General features: G+C 40.4%; 1 protein-coding gene across 1 annotated transcript in view; it reads right to left on the bottom strand.

Moving 5' to 3' along the window:
• Positions 1-394: 394 nt before the first annotated feature.
• LOC4800708 (uncharacterized) overlaps positions 395-17,833 on the bottom strand; it is a 29,264-nt gene continuing 11,825 nt past the window's right edge. The window contains exons 3-4 of the mRNA XM_001357896.5: positions 2,540-2,597; positions 395-2,373 (exon numbers count right to left, since the gene is read on the bottom strand). Coding sequence (XP_001357933.5) covers positions 2,231-2,373; positions 2,540-2,597 — 201 coding nt within the window. The 3' untranslated portion in view covers positions 395-2,230. The remainder of the gene's footprint in view (positions 2,374-2,539; positions 2,598-17,833) is intronic.

The raw sequence follows: 17,833 nt of genomic DNA, 5'->3' as shown, positions 1-17,833 counted from the left end.
AAATGGAATTTTAATTTGTTTTACAAATGCATCATTTATCAAGGACAAAAAGATCGGTGATTTGGTCTAGATTTACTCATTTGTACTCCGATATAAGCAATATCTAACTATCAGCAACATTTATGAAAGTTTTCTCACAGAAAGTGTATGACGACGGCACATTAAATCCCGCAATTCAGAGAATGAAAGCCCTCCCGGAGAGACAAATATTTATGGCCCTGTTGAACTCTGAAATAATTCTCTCAGTCAAGGCCCTACTTAGCCATTACTCTTTTTGCTCTGCTCCAGTTTGTCAGAGACTTTCGCAAGAGTCCTTGCCAAGGAGCGGCCTTGCACTTGAAAAATGAGCCTCATTTATTCAATTGTTTTGTACCGTGGAATGAAACGAAATGTATTCCTTTTTGTTTGTTTTATTGAAGTTTATTACTAAAAATTAAATGAAAATTTTATTGGAAATACATGTACCATATATAATACAATTATTATTAGTGTTGTAATTGCAATTGGAATAACCAGCATTTCTTGTAGCGTAGTGTGGGACTTGCAACGGAAAATCATTAATTTCGAGGTGAATGTCAAATGATATAATTGCATAAAATGTGGTCCAAGCGGACAAAATATTTGACACATTAATTGGCAAAATGTCAGAGACGATTTTCCTCTTTTAATACAATTAAATGGCAAATCCGATTTACCGATTTCATTAAGCATCGAATTTGTAATTTTTATGCAAATTATTCAACAGAATGGCGAGCTTTAAATACACAAGCTGCTTTGGTTTTGAGGAACTAACATTTAACAATCTTGTATGTGTATATTTGTTCTGTTTTGTTCACACTTTGTTTTTGTTTGCTTTTAATATAGTGGAAAGCCCTTAGATCTAGTCTCTATGTATGTTGTATATATCATATGCATTGTTTAAATATAGGTTTATAAGTATTTATCATTTAAAATGTTAGTATTATTTTAATTGTAAATAATTAAAAATGGAATCGCATAAGTGCTCTATAAGAAAATCGCTTAGAACTTTCATCGTAATTCACTTTGGGTTCACTAAACTCTCTCGATACTTCTAAATAATTCTAGTAATTGGTTTTTCTTTACCTACGTTATTCCGAATTGTGTTGCACTCGTCGATCTGCTAGAAACATCTCCTCTTTGGTTATCAATGGATTCCCTTTAGTATTACATTACTTTTAATATATAATTTAGAATTTCATGAACAGTGGAATGAAGATTTACTCGATTTTCGTTTTTCATTTTTCGTTTTCCGCTATGATAATTCGTATCACCTTAAAGTTACATACATTTGCATAGGTGCTAAATATTTTCCGTTTTAAGCGCCTATCATCTTCGGCCAGAAGGAACAACATATAATAGAGTATCCAGCAAATATTACTTGTACAAAGTACAAAGTCACAGACCCCAAAATAAACGCACCGTGACTTTGACATTTGCGTAATATTTGTGGATCTTTATAGAAATCATAAAGCAAATACTTTACCACGATTTATTTCTACGTTACTTTCGTTCTTTGTTCTTGTTCTTAGGTTTAATGTATTTATTAATGTTTATGAACTGTGAAATTGTAATGCATTCAACGACGCTAATTATACGATATTTATATATTTAACGTCTCAATGTGATTGCATTTCTTTATGTACTTTTGACAGCTGGCATTTTTCTTACAGACAATACTGGTTTTCTTTCTCTCAACATTTTTTTGTTCATCTCTTGTTATATCTAATTAAATTTTGGCATTATGTTTTATAGTGAATACGATTTAGTTTAGGTTTGCATTTGCATTTTCTTCTATTTAATTCTTTAACATTTAGTTTTTTGGTTTCAAGAGTTTTATCATTGTTCTTTTTATTCAGATATTATGGTGCATTTTGGGAAGACAGTCAGAAATACAAAGCCGCAAAGTATTAACAGTAAATATATATTGCAACATATTCATATACATATATAATTCGTTTTGGAATCGTATGAGTTTATAAGTCACATCAAAACAGGTTCGAATGGTTGAATTTTCATAGAAATTTTCTTCTTTATGTTTTGTTTAGTTGATTAGGTCCCGTTCACAGAATTTATTTTTCGTATGTTTGTTTTTGAAACTCAATATAAATGCTAAACTTTTGAATTTTTATACATGTTCTTAGTTCAAAAATAAGTCGATAATTAAAAAAGTAACAAATGATATTGTGAATCATCTGAACAATTGTTCAACCTAACGCCTCATGTTCCAGAGATCGACGGCTGTGGGCCAGATCGATAGGAAGGGCAGGGTCAACAAGATGACAGAGTAGGCCAAATGGGTGCCAGAATTACAGCCATCCTCGGTGCAGCAATATGTTTGGGTCTCCCAAATTTCTAGTCAACAAAGAAACAGGATAATATTACAAAATTAGCTGAGGTTTTGGCCAACAAAAATGGTTGACCACATTTAATTTGAATGCGGCTTTTCGATGAACGTTTTACAAATTATATTGTTCAACTAGCAGAATTAAATTGATCACTTCGGTTGACCCGCACTCACCTTTCTCCACACACTCGGTGGCACAATCGCGAACAGTCGACAGCTCACTAACGTATTTCTGAAAAGAAGGTCAATGGAAAATATGTAAATTTCATACAAAACTGACATTTGAATCGCATCCATAAAAGGTTAATTAAATACCAACAAAGTCCGGTTGATAGGAGTGTCTGTTGGTCAAAATGGTCAAAACTGTGTGTTTGTTATTTTATAACCGGAAAATCGGACATGTATACGCGCGTTCATGTGAATAAATATGAAATTTGGTATTGATTTTTATCAATTAAATATGAATATTTTATTAACTGCCCTGGACCGCAAATTACTGTAGGGACAGGTGAGCTGCGTTGTGGTTTTAATGTACATAAATGTAATTAATGGTAATACGGGACGTTTATCTTGTCTAGTTTTGAAAGATAATACAAACAGAGTATTCGCATAATTATATATACATATCTTGAAATATATATCTTGGTGTCTTTAAACGCTTTAAAGCTTAAAATTCACAAACACCAGACATGTTTGCATACAATACTGACACACAGTTGAATATTTCTCTTAACTTTCTGATTTTATAATTAATTTTACACTTAATTTGTATACAGGAATTCCATTTTGTCACAAATTGAACGCAATTATCGTCATATTAAATAATTAATGATGGAGAATAAGCCATTTAAATAGTCAGTACTAACGTTTTCGTTATCACAGTAAAATATATACAATATGCTGGCCTTAAGATAAAAATATAAAAGCCACAGACATTTGTAAACATTTTTATGAGCATAATATAAAACTTGGAAAACAAAACCACTTTCGGTTGTGGTAACTTACCAAAAGACTTGTCATAAAAGAATGTTGGACGCCTCAATATGTGTCCCGGACTCGTAATTATAAGTAAACTATAAGTAAAGTACTTTGCTGACTCAAGCCGATTCCAATCAATACTAAAAACAGTCCTCAAACAAAACCCCACTAACGAAGTTTCCCCACTTTGATGTGGGGACAGAGCTTGTATAATTCCGTAAGAGTGCTCTAAAGGAATTATTTATTTCACTCAGGGATACCCGACATATGGGGGCCCCCATTGTGGGACACATTCGAAGTGTCATCAAGCATTCGTGTATTGTGTTCTAATCCAACTTTTGATGTTATTTTAACGACAGATTCGTGAGCTCAACTAGGGAGCTCCCTGGAGCTCTGCTGCAAGGAAATACTCATAAAACACATCATACAACGACCCCATAATGTACTTGCAACATCACCACCACCACTGTTCCCATACCGAAGTAAGCCCACACCCCAGGAGCTGCACAAGCTGGTTTTTAGCATATATATACTTGACATTAAAGTTTATGGCAACATAAGAAAAGGACACTAAACACACAGATGACATGAAGATAGTAGACGGCGGGTTGCCAGAGGGACATAAAGTGCTCCAGCACACACTCACTCGTGCGCCGGAACGCCCCATTATAAATCTTTTGTTAAACTCTCGACTAAATTGAAAAATGCGGCTCCCGTAAGTAGGCAACGCCGACGCCAACGCCTTACGGTCCATTAAGCAAATAATAAACCTGTTCAATAATTACCCAGCGTGTGTGCACTGAGTGTTATCCTCCAGCCACAGCTCAACAACAATGCACCTGCACCTGCACCTGCAACCAGGAAGTTGCAACCAGCAATACCCCTACCTACACATGTACGCCCCGGGATAGGCACTGCAAAACACGTGTTCACAACACGAGGCAAAAGGCAGGCAAGCAAGCAGTCTGCTGAGGCAGCTTATGGGGCACTCTAAACCGCTTAATCGATTCGAGAGTCGGCAGGGGCAGGGGCTAGACAATGTGCAACAATCCGAGGCCACGAGCCAAGCCATTCCGCAGCACTTAACGACTTTGCGTGCTCATCGTCCGTTTGTTACTGCAATAGTTTCACGACACTTGCAGCTGGCCCCAGGATCAGGACCTGGGATCCAGGACAACCGCAAGACTGCAGTAACCACCGCTAAAACATTGGCAGCTCATTGTTTATGTAACAGGTCCTGCAATAGCACCAAACCCATTTAACCCATGCAACCCACCCAGTTCTTACCAAATGTTGTCTTATTAAAATGGAACGACACTTGGAATATTCCAGTGATACATGTTGGCTCGAAACATGCCCTACTCTGCGGATTCGTTGGCATTGTGCAGCCCTTATGCTCGGCGCTAAGTAACCCCACTGGTGCCCCAAGGGGCGGCAAAAGGGTAAGCTCATTATGTTATGTGATGCCACAAATTGCGTCTGCTTGTGCGGCAGGCGGGCTAAGTAATGCGGCTAATGTAGATAATGTGGGGATAATCACATGAGACAAACATTGGGGTGCCATAGAGCGGACATTGGAGCTATAGGGAGTGGTTTCCAGTATCTCTTTAAGGGTTGCAAACCTCAAAGTATTTCTGAGTTACTCATCTGATTTACCACGGACATTTCAGTGAACTTCAGTAAACCTCTGTTCCAACGCTTTCTCTCTTCTATCTTTCACTTCCCAAATTCAACTTTCTACAAGGGAAATCCTTCCTCACTTAGAGACCCGCCAACGATTTATGCATTTGGCCTAGTTCAAAAACGAAATGCGAAAAAGAAATGCCTGCCTGGCTGCCGTGAGGGCGTGGCTATGGTCTGTCGAGCGCGTCGAGCAAAATGCAGCTCGGCAAAATGCAGCCCGGCGTGTTATTTGGTTGTAAGGGCCAAAAGTTGTACCCAAAAGAAAACACGACACGAAAGCGTTGAGCAGAGCAATAATCTTGAGACTCCCAAGGAGCGGTGCCACAGCCAGTGTTGCTCTTGAAAATGTTTCGGCTGCCCCCTGTGTGCTACTTTTACTTAAGCTACTTATATCATCACTGTTTAGGTCTGATTTGAGCCCAGTCCTCACTCAGGCAGCCAGCAACTGATGACGACGTTGATGATTTCAATTTTGCATGCAAGTGACGGACAGCACAAAAAAAAAAAACCAAAAGATGCAAGAGAAAACTGGTAATGACAGGAAAAGTACTGCAATTGCAAAAAGAGAACATGAACGGATAGACTTGATGGTCGAATCTTTAGATACCCTAAACGATAAACCTTTCCAATGGTATCTTGTGACATCTTATATGTCCAGTAGCTGGAGGACTACTTTTTACGTAAACAGAAATACTGGCATAAAGCAGCGATTTTCCTTCTTTTCTGCAACACAAACATCTTCCCCAGAGCTTAATACCTTCCTCCAAGGTATCCAAACTAGAAATAGAATGATGGCAGTGAGTGTGGTAGGGCACTGGTGGCAAATGAACGAGCCACAACGTCATCAAAGCCATCAGTGGCAATGGCAACTTTGAATTGTGTGCGCCTGGTGGGGGAGGAGGGGGGCTGATGGCACGGACACAGGTTGCAGGCAGCATTCGCCTCATCATGGCAACGTCCTTAAGCCATTTATGAAATTTTCAAGCGTCTGTGGAGCAGCAGGAGGGTCGAGTCGGCGCCAGCTTAATCTTGAAGAGAAGAAGATGATTTGCTTCAAATACTTAGGCATGCTGCAAATCATGTGTGCTCCTTGTCTGTGTGTGTCTGTGGACTAATGCCGGCCTTTCCTTTTGCCTGCCCCGGAATGATGCACAATTTTTCACAATTTCTCTGTAATAACTCAATTTGTCTGTAGCATGAAGCAGGATGCAAATTCTTGAGTATTCTATAAATATCTATCAACATTTATAAGGAATGTACTAAAGTTAAAATAAAATGAGTAAAGGATTATGCAATCCAAGCAAATCTACAAACTTTATTCAGAACTAGTACCGTAGTGTATGCTATGGCTGGAATTATTCATAATTATAGCCTTTGGTATTCAACCACTGCCATCCATTCCATTCCAAGTGCCGCCCATTCAGATGTCCCCTCGTTAAAATTTATTCGCCAAGCTCAATAAATCCTTTCAGAACTGTGCCCCTGCCTTGTGCCATCAGCGAAGCTGGTCACGAACTCAATTGTGGAATCCACTCAAATATTTTTGGAGGCGCCACAGTTGTGACATTAATTACGAAATCGTGACTTATCAAATGACAGGGGGCATCTGCAATGGTGGAATTCAATACGTCTCCCAAACAAATCAATTATTCATGTCTAAGGAAAACAATTCCATCAGGGAACACTTTAATTCAATTTCAAAATGAAATAATGCAAAAAAGTGTGAAAATTCCAATGCCTTCAGCCATGTGTATGCGAAAGGAAAGCAAATGAGGCGTACTCAAAGCAAAATGAAATTGAGGCGTTGGCAAAATGATCGGGAAACAGGCTCAAGGAAAAGTGCAACGAGAAGCAGAAAATGCAAGGGAAACTTTTGAGCAAGAAGAATGAACTCGGGAAGAACTTTTGCAAGCTACATGAAACGATTTTGTCTCATTCCGCCACTCGTATGATTGTGCTGAGCATTGCCTTCAATTATTTAGGCAAAATTGTGCCCAGGTGTTGTGACAGGCGTAAAGCCATCTCTTCCCTTCCCTCCACTTGGGCCTTGAGCTCTCGCTTCAGTTGCTCTATTCAATGGGCACAGAAAGGACGAGTATCTAGTATAGTGTGTAGCCTGCCCCTACAGCCACTGTTGCAACTCCTGCCGCTCCATTATCAAAATGCAATTTCATCAATGCCGGCTTTGAGACCTCAAAAAATCCGACCAACAACAACAACAAAAATGTAGAAAAATGTCTGAAATTTGATTTCCCTCTAAGAGTGAACGATGCACTCTCTCAGCTTTCAGGAGAAGCACCCAAATTCCCATTCCCCAAAATCCATCAGAATCCTCAGCCAAATCCCAGCCATCAGACAGGCCAGTCATGAGGCAGGCATCCAAGAGGCAGGCAGGCAGGCAACGGCAGCCAGCAGAGTCAAGATGCACAAAGCGAGCAGCCTGCAAACGCTTTTTGTGAGTGCAATTTGTTGTTACATGCAAACCATGCCATGCCATTCCCAACACCAACAACTTGACAGAGAGCAATTTTAAATAAAATGACGCTCCATCCACCGAAAATTCATGCCGAAACACATATACATATATGTATGCATGCCTTTATGGGTATATATTTTTGTCCGCGGGGCGTATACGTAATGCAATAAACTGATTTAGCTACTGACTAACAACCAGAGCCCGTCGGGTTGAGGTTGAGGTTCATATAACACTTATCTGGATACCAGCCACAATCAAAAAGAGATTTGTTTAAATTTGATTTTGAGGTCGTCGTGTGTGTAGGTTAAAGTTCAACCAAAGGAGAGCTGGTGTTAGACAGAAGTTGAAACCAACCTTTATCTGAAATTAATCTATAGGACTGCAGACTTTTTTTAAGTTCAAATATCAAGAAGCAGACTATCGTGTAATTAAATTACAGTCGAATAAGACTAAGGCAGAGTTCTCAGCTTTAAGGCTTGTTCTAAAGTCACTCTCTTTTATTCGAAATAAGAGCCTTTTAGTTAGGACAGTCTTGACCATTGTCCCAGCACTCAACCTCTTAGAAGTATATTTTTATGAGGAAATATTTTTTGCAAATTTTTTGTCTCTTTGCATATATTTTAAACAAGGCAAAAGTAATAAAAGTTAATTGCATACTCCTAAAAAATATGCAATATCATCGAAATATTTTTATTGCCGACTGCTCAATGGACTGGCAATTTGATTTTTAGGAAATATAAAAAAGCAATTTTGTAATAAGCCAGTACCAGAAAGGTTCGAAGCTGTCCAACATAATCTGCCAAAGCCCAACTCAAAAGATGACGCCTCATTTTAGATGATATTCAATTGGCTAAGCGAATATAACCTTCATCATTGCCTGGTTTACCTTTTGGCCCAAGTCAAAGCTGTTGACCCACATCGCCCTTACCTTATAGACAAAAAAAAAGGGCAAAACGCTGATGACTTGGCAATACAAAAGTGCCACAAGCAGCTGCTTAAGAACAACCCCAGCCGGAATGCAAATATCTTGTTTGGTTTTTCGTTTGGGCTGGCAAAACGATTTGTGTGACATGCAATAGGTTCTGCCTGAGTGCCGATAGCTGTCAATGGCCAAAAAAACACAAATCTGGGCTAACGAAGGGGCAATAACAGCAGTTGCATTTGCGGCTATCTGCAGTACATAATGGTCACCATTGAACCGACAGAGTCGGTCACTTGCACGGACAATCGGAAGCCGGATGTATTGTCATTTATTTACAATGGCATCGCCAGGCGTGTGCGAAAAGCTGCGACTGGCCGGCACACTTATCTCACAGCCATTATGCCGATACTTGAATGCCTCCAGTGGTGTGGCATGTGGCAAACAATGGCAGCTGCAATTGCCACTGCAGAGGAAATACTAGAAGAGAACAGAGGAAGCCCCGCCACACAGACAGCTGCTACAGGAAGCAAATATTGTACATAATCAAGTGCACAAGCGATAAAAACTACAAAACTGTATAAGACACAGATAAGAAGGCTGCATTTCCCTTTTCCTTTTCCCGAAGTCCTTGCGGACACACTGAGACTGTATCTCCCCCTAAGCCATATCGATTGGGAAAACTTCCACAGCTTAGCGAGGCTAAATATGTATTGCAGCACGAATGAAAAGATAGATAAGTCCAGGCTTCATATATATTTTTAGAGCGAACGATTTAAAAGAAAATAAATAGTTTAGCAATCTGGTTTTGATCTAAGAACAAATGAGACTTCAGTCTCTTAATTTTGGGTTTCCCAAAGACTAATTTTATATCAGTATATATTGGAGTTTTGACCTATAAAGTTCCTGAGCTCAGCCTATTCCTGTCAACTGACATTTAAAGCTTGAACTTGTGAAAAATCAAACCAAACATGACCCAACTATTCAGGTTTTGGGACGATAAATCGAATTTCATGAAAGTTTTCTGACCTTATTTTAATTGCTTCTATGCAAAGACATAAAGAAGACTACCACGTTGCTACATTTTCATTTATACTTTCAAAAATAGTTTAGCTTAGTCTTATTTGCCATGAGTCTCGAAACACTTTACAAGTGGTCGTGTTCGACTAGATTCTTGGCCTGCTGATGACTGGCATCCCGTTCGAATGGCTGCATGGACGTTTCTTGTGCAGCTGCCGCTGGCGTCATGTCAACATGTAATTGACACCGAAAATAACAGTGTGGGGAAGCAGTGTAGTGTAGTATGCCCTCAAAGGATGTGCGAGTATGTGGTTCAGTCGGGGCAAGGGTAAGCCATTAGTGGATGCTACGGTCTCTTGTCAGAGTCAAACTGTGCAGTTGAGCTCATGATTCGAGAAACATGATGATGCATGACGCAATATTGCATGTTGATGGGGTCTCCAAACAGCGACAGTCCTGTGTGAACGACTGTAATGCTGGTCTGATGTCTTGGGTTACAGAGTGCCATTAGAAAGGCCAGAAAAATAGTTTCAATTATCTGATATATTTCAGGGAATATTCATTTTCATAGAAACTCATTTGCCAAATAGTTTTTCAGATTCTATGTAAAATATTCATAGTTAGCGATGAGCGAATTCAATAACGTTATTCAGTTTTGCCAAACTGCACGTCCTCCAAGTTTTGTCTACGTGAGCGAAAACGACAAACTTTGCTTGCATTAATTTGCGTTAATTCGGAACGATGCCGAAAGTTGAACGTATCGCCCAGACGGCACAGAGAGTCAGAGCCAAAGCCAGAGTCAGAGCCAGAGCAGAGACCAGGACCCAGCCACGCCACCTACTGTAATTAAATTTGATAAATGACGGCACTACGACCTCAGCCAAGGCCCCACCCGCACCACCATCCAAAAGCCCCAGCCCGTTGACTACCCACAACGATACAGCCTCCTGCCAGGCTGGCACGTAGCCAGCTGGCGAACGGCTTCTTGGAGAACTGCTCAAGTGTAAATGATCTGCGATTGCCTGGCATTCGATTGGATTGTGCTAATTTCATCGAGCTGTTGACGCACGGAGCACGTTGACAATTATGCGGAAACCTACTCGGAACCCCTACAGCCTAATTTATGTCTGCCAATTTATCGTAGGCAACTGTACCTTCTTCTGCCTCCTGCCTCCGATCCGAACGAAACCTTTGGCAAATTAATTTGCAACAAAACTTGATTAATGTCGGGTGTTTATGCGGCATTCGGGGTCCGTTTTTCCGTCATGTGGTTGGAGAGGGGACATTTTTCCACATGAATACCGAAACGGAGAGGCATCGGTAATTAATTACTCACGGTCCGCCGCAAAGTATGCCAAAAAACCAACCATAGACTGCGTATACGCCATGTGACCCAAAAGGCTTGAGAGCTCAGTGCGGGCTTGTTCTGGGCTTGTCTGCTTGTGTTTGTGTGCTTTAATTACAGAGCATTTAAATTCGAAACAGATTTATGGGAGTTAATTGTTTTATAATTGCCGCATTAAATGCAAAACGACTGAACATTTCTCTGCCTTACCTATGTTAATATGCAAACAACAAGGATTCTGATTGTTTCGAAAACTATTAATATTCAGCTTTAGTGCCCAAGTTGATGTTACATTATAGGTTTCCTGCTGATGCCATGCTACTGTTGGTAATGTATGAGTATATGGGAATGGCATCATTACGCCAATGAGAAATCTCGCAAATTGAGACATTAGTTCAGTCCAATTTACAATTATATTTCCATAATTAGGGGTACATTAGAAACGATTTGTTCCATAAAACCATCGGTAAAATATGCATCGTGCAAAACCACATTCAACTAAACCAAACATATTTGTATACGCATTGAAAATTCCCAATGGTAGATTAGCCCATAAATTCAGAGCTGACCAATACATAAATTGCATACAAAGGATATTTTCCAAAGTCAATATTGGTTTTCAGACCATGGTGATTTTGTGTTTACTTACCGGAGTGTTTCGGAATGTTTATTTTCAATAAAATTTAACTACAAATTCATGTGTTTGTTTGCTTATTTGATTCTGGGAGCATGAAATGTTTTGTTAATTTCCCTGGGGCTAGTTATTTATGTACGAAAGTGCCCTCACACTCATATCAGCACCTTTTGTTGACTGTTTAGCTTCATTTTTCAGACGATTGGCGAAAATATTTACATAAGTAAACTTATAGAAAAAGACTTTAGATGGGACACCCCAGGGGTCTCTGCTGCACCTATGGGCAATCAATCAATTATACAATCAATCACCCCAAAAAACGACGAGGCTCATCATCCCATTCCTTGTCGTCATCATGGGCGTATGAGATTCCCAAGTTTTTCCTTCAGACAGACTGATAAACGAAGGCATTGAGGGACTGAATGACTGATTGATTGTTGCTGCGTTGCATTAAGTGAAATTAAAGTGTTAATTTGACAATGGCCTTGTGCGATTGTTGGCAGTGTGGATGTGGATGGCAAAAGAAATTACCAAACAATTGGAAACTTTTTTCGGCTCGGGTCATGGCGGTTGCCCTTCGGAACATCTCAACCGTAACAAAGTGCACAGTCACCCACATATACATAGATACACACGTACATGTGTGGCATACAGCCAGATGTGTGCTCAGGCGTTTTCCACTTTCGTGGCGGAACTTTCACGACAATTTTGTTTTAAGAAAATGTTCTAATGAAATTTCCGAGCAACTCTTGCAGGTATTTCGTTATTTATAGTTTTCGTTGTTTGGTTTTGTAACCTATTTTTCATTAGAGGCCGAAACTTTCCCACTGAATCACAGCAAAGTGGAGGAATCTCTTACCGCTAACTAATTTAGTTTGTTTCTAGGTTGGTTTTCGGTTGACATGTGAGAGGAATATTTTATATGAAAATCGCTTTGTTTTGCTATCCCGGGCCGGGCCTGTCTCCCTTTTAATTGATTCAATTAAAAAAGTTTAAATTGTCATAGATTAACGGAAAAGTCTGAAAAGTACGGCTATGGCCCCAACAAAGTGGATTTGGATGATAAATGTCGATCATTTGGGACGACGGCCTGCGACAAACACACAGAGAGTCTGGCGGGGAGAGTGACATTCGAGCGTTAAAATTAACGAGTGTCACAATTTACGTGTGTGATTTACGACATCAAATTTTCAACTCCAGCTGGCAACCATTTTGTTGGGTTTTCTTTTTTGCTGTCGCGTCCCGGCCACAAGGTCGAACATGGAACATGGAACATGGAAAACCACTTTGTAATTACTATATAAAGGCATTTGTTTGCCGCACTTTTATTACTTCATCCTGTCGCTGTTATTGTTTGTCGTTTGTCAGAGAGCCAAGCGTAAGTCCTGGTGCGCCGCTCGTCCTCGTTAAAATTAATTAACCCTGTACACATTTTTTCATTAACCAGAAATATGAAAGCATTCAAAGAATGTCCTCTCTAGCAGGTCTGTCCTTTTCATGATTAATGATGCGCTTTAAGGCTCAGAGATACATTTTCGAAAAGGTTCTGCCATTAACGAAGATATACTTATTTCTTTAAACTGTTTCTGGGAATGCCCCAAGAGAAAGTGGTTTCCCAGTAAAATATGCAGTCATAGCTGAGATGTCAAAGGTCCTTGACTTGGATTAGCCAATACTGCCCATCCGCAAGCCCAAGGCATTCCACATCTATGTACATATTTAACATACAGCCACATTGCATGACATGGCCATAAAATACATCAAATTGTATGGCCATATTATCCCCATATATTCAGGCTCTTGAATGCGGCAATTTATTGTAATTTGCCCAATTTATGTTGCACACTCTTTAGGTGCCATTCACATGTACTACTCTGCCTCAAGACACACACATTCAAACTTGTCGAATACGTGCTGGCATCTGCTTTGGGCCGTGAGCCACAAAAAAAAGAGACAAAAGAACAGACATGACACTCAGAGTTTTGCCACGCAGTTGACACTCCAGCGATTCAGAATTTCAAATGCATTGCGCAAAATTTCATTCCATTTACAGTGAGAAAACTTCTGCTAAACTTACCCTATAAATCAACCGCAGAGAATCGTTAAGTGTTCGCTCAAATGAGTTACCACTGTGCACACATACCATGTATTTGGTGTCTGCCATGGCACAGCAATGCTGTCAATTATTCTTGTTGCAGTTGCAAAGGCAAAGCAGCTTCCCGCACACTCGCACAAAGACAGACAATGGCATTGTGTGTCGCTGCCTCTATTCAAATTATCTGCTTCTAAGGGGTTTTTGTGTGCGCGTAAATCATTTCAAGTATGTGCCACACCTAAACACCCACACCCACACTCATCCTCGTACTCATACCATTTCCATGCTCATATTCATATTTATCTGGAGCTTCAGGGAAGGGGAAAATAAAAAGGCTGCAACTACTTCAGGAGTGAAAATGTTAAATGGAGTTGATAAGATGGAAAGTACTTGGTGTGTGATGATTGAGCATCGGCGGGAGTATGAGCATTTATCATAGTGCTTTACTCTCAATCATCTCAACGTTTATGGCTCTACGAGAGGGGCTTCATTTGAGATGAGTTGCAATTTACTCAGCTCTCATATTTACTAGATGATGGCTCACTCAATCAACTGAAGAATCGACTCGCATCAGCTGATATGTGGCTGAAGAGGCTTCTATTTTTCATACATTGTCCACAAAATAAGCAGTTATTCAAATGAACTCACATCCACCCACAATACCACATAATTTTCGTTGTTTTCCTCAGTTTTCCTCAGTTGTTCTATCTAAAAAGACTTTATTTGCTCTACTTGTTTTATAGTTTCTCCTCTGCATTTTTTCGTGTGCCTCTCCCTGTTTGGCTTTTCCTGCCTGGCATCTGTTTTTTTTGCTTTGCTTTTTTTCCATGGCATTGCAATTCTATTATCTTGTACATTTCTTTTTCCCATTTTCCAGCGCCAGCGCCTGCTCAGCATTTTCTTTATGGAACTGCAGTGGTGGCCGCTTAACTTTTGCAAGGTTCCTTTTTTTCTGGGTAAAATCTTTCAAATATTTTAATGTGCTTTGGCCAGATTTATGGAGAGTATCTCCTTCTACCACTCCAACTTATATTTCCATCTTTCTCGCGTCCACTTAATACCATGCATTAGCAGTAGCCGCCTGCAAATAATGCGCTATTTTATATACTCAAATCTCTGCGGTTTGACTTTTGAGCCGACTAACGAGGGGCTGGAAAGCGGTTGGTTTGATCCGGTTGGGGAAGCTGGTGGCCAAAGGGCGTGGCAGGCGCTACCATTAAGTGACTTTGGCTTGCAGCTGATAAATGATGCCAGTTGGTTTTTGGCCATAAACATTTCGGTGCCTGCTTTCTGGCCATGCAATGAAATATGATAATCGCCAGCCTGGTTGAGGTCCATAAATCCCATCGACTGCATAAATAAGCCCAACAAAATGTAGTCCTTTAGCCTTTAACTACTGCTGTTAGAAAAGCAATCAACCTCAGAGATAAAATTGTGAGCACGAATATGAAAGGGTAAGCGAAGAAAAGAGTCTTGAACTGAGAAAGTTGAAATCCCAAGAGTCTCGTTTCAATAACTCATAATTTTGCGGTCAGTAAAAAACCAGACACCTGCTTTCAGAGGCCGGATACCCGTTTTTGGGTGTCAAATGTCTAAAAATATTTTCTGAATTCGCATGCTTTTAAATTGAGAACTCTAGAGTTATCCAACAGTGAATGTGTGACTCAAATAAACAGAAGTATATACGCAAATTTTAATTTCAAAAGTTTCACATTCCATTCCACAAAAATAATTAGAAAATCAAATTAGTTTTACGGTCAAAATAATCAAAGAGTAAAATTCCATTCTGACAATAGAAAACATTGCAAATTAATTTTATTTTTAAGCGGGGATTACATTAACCCACTCCACTCCGCAAATATAAATTGTAAATGTCCAAGTGAACAAATTCCCACTCGTCGGATGATGGATGATGGACGTTGGTGGAAAATACCAAATGAAATGATCGAAATGAACCATTTGGAGGAAGCGAAGCTTAACCGGAAGTATACAAATATTTCAGGGGCCCTCAGTCCTTGGTCCGAGGCATTAATAGCTCAAAGTGCTTGGGCGTCCACAGTGCAGTCCTTCAGGGAGGACACACGTAAGCACAAATTCCGCGCCATAAATCACGGATAAACAATTTTTGTTGTTGCTTTTGTACCTGCGCAGAGGAAAAACACAAAATACGTAAAAACTTGAGCGAGAGCAGAGTTGCGTAACTGGTCAGGCGGCTGGCGGCAGGCGACAGGCGACAGGGGCAGAAAAGACCCCAGAACGAGGTCAGGTCCGAAAAAGACAGAGCAGGAAAAAATCCAAATTCCTACGACACAAATCAACAGCAGCTAAATTGAACGTCAACATGACTTTGATTGTTTGCTGCAAGTGTGAGTGGCCCCGTAGTCGTATCCCTGGATGGATATCAGGCATCACTCGCCGAAAAGGCAAACAGACGGACCCACCAGAACCGGAGCCACTGCCTGAGCCACTCATCCACACACGTGCCGCACTGTGCCACATGCAGCAGGCCAACCAGGAATGGGCCGGGCAGTTAGCCCAGTCAAACACATAGTTGGAATTTCTAGCCCACAATTCAAAAGCCAGCCAACAGCCACAACAATCCAAGTGCCCCCATTCCGCACCCCATCCAAGTCCCCCTTGCACAACTATCAAAATTTGCTTCAAATGAATGCGAAACGCTGCTGCCATGCCATAGCCGTCGGCTTCAGTTGGCAGCTGTTTCCTTAAAGCAAAGACCAGATCCTTCAGCAGGACCAGCCAAGACCCCACCAGAGCTAGACGGGGGCATATGAAATGCGAAAATATGCCAAAATGTCATTCACAAGCATGTGCAAAGTATCGTGTCGTCTTCTGTTGAAAGACCCAAAAAACCATGGGATCTGAAAGGAATTGGCAGAGAAGAGGGACAGCAGATAGTGGAGGAATTATGGGAAAAGCGACACAACACCTTGGCAGGCAATAATTCATCAGAGATTCCATTCTGCAGCTTTAAAGTGTTTGCTCTTTGCCAGTGTTGAGTGCTTTTTGGGCTTGAACTTGTTCTTAAAATTTGAGGAGTGTTAAAAGATTTGTTATGGCTTTAAACAGAGGTTTTCTCTCTCAAGTTTAGAGGTTCTTTGCTTGTTTTATCTGTCCTATAAAATATAAAATGGTATTTGCACAAAAATAAATCGCCTCAAAAGTGTCTATTGCCATATGTTCTTTTAGTTTTTCCTGGCTGTTTGCTCGTCATATGAGGCAGTTCACATCCCAAAGCCTGCCAGCGTGTTGATTTCGAGTGCTCCTGTCTGTGTGAGTGGAAGTGCAGCCAAGCGGTAGTAAAACGGTTTGCCTTTTGAAATTTTTCGACATTCACAAAATGCGATGCGAGTTGTTATGCATTTCGCGCTCTTGTCATGCACTGCCACCCATCCTTGAATGGGGGGAACAGGAAGCACCCCTGAGGGCGAACAGGTGCCACTTTTCACTTTCTCTTTAATCGATTTAGTAGCGCTTTAGTTTCGTGGGTCTTAAAGTTCCCCCAGCAGAAGGAGAGATATTTAGTTCTTTCATTCAAATTGCGTTGGTAAAAGTGGAATTTAGTGGAAAACATCGACGGACACAACTTGAAAACTTCTAGAAACTGAAAAAATTATGCAAAATGTCTTGCTCTTTAGTACATTTTATTTGAAGGATGCGAATTACCTGACCCAACTCAGCCATTAGACAGTCGCACGAGTCCCAGTTGTCCTGACCCGAGCAAATCACATTAGGATAATAAGATTCCCACTAGCGAATACCAGCTAACTTTTCTTACTCGTTCTTCCCTTCAAGTACTGTAGTAATCATAATTTTCGGCATGCAAGAACGACTTTTTAAAGGCTTAACTATGATTAATATTAATTACTGTTCTGCCAGAAGGCTGAGGTCTGGGTTTTCTGTAAAAAAAAACACTTTCATTACGCCTAATGAACCACAGAGGACCCAGATGGCAAGGCAATGCCCCAAATGGCATTGAGAGTGGTACAGGCTCGCACTCGTAAAAACTGCAACAGAATTTCCCATTTACACAGATCCGTTTTATGCGTTTTATTACGGAATATGGCCACAGCTCTCATCCCTTACAATGTAGATGGCTTCGTTTATGGCCCCACATGGCATGCACCGGCAAAAGGGGAGACGGATGGACGTTGATCAAGAGAGTCTCAGAACTCAGGAATTTCTATCGAAATTGTACATTTTTTCAACTTGTCGCCAGCTCTGAACTTTAAGCGAATTACATTATACACTTGGGGAAAATACACGAAAATTGTTTGGAGACCAAACATTGGACTCAACC

This window comes from Drosophila pseudoobscura, chromosome 2 (assembly GCF_009870125.1).
Source record: "Drosophila pseudoobscura strain MV-25-SWS-2005 chromosome 2, UCI_Dpse_MV25, whole genome shotgun sequence".
In the NCBI taxonomy this organism is placed as follows: domain Eukaryota; kingdom Metazoa; phylum Arthropoda; class Insecta; order Diptera; family Drosophilidae; genus Drosophila; species Drosophila pseudoobscura.
The sequence above is the reverse complement of the archived record's forward strand: the minus strand, read 5'-3'. Positions and strand labels throughout refer to the sequence as shown.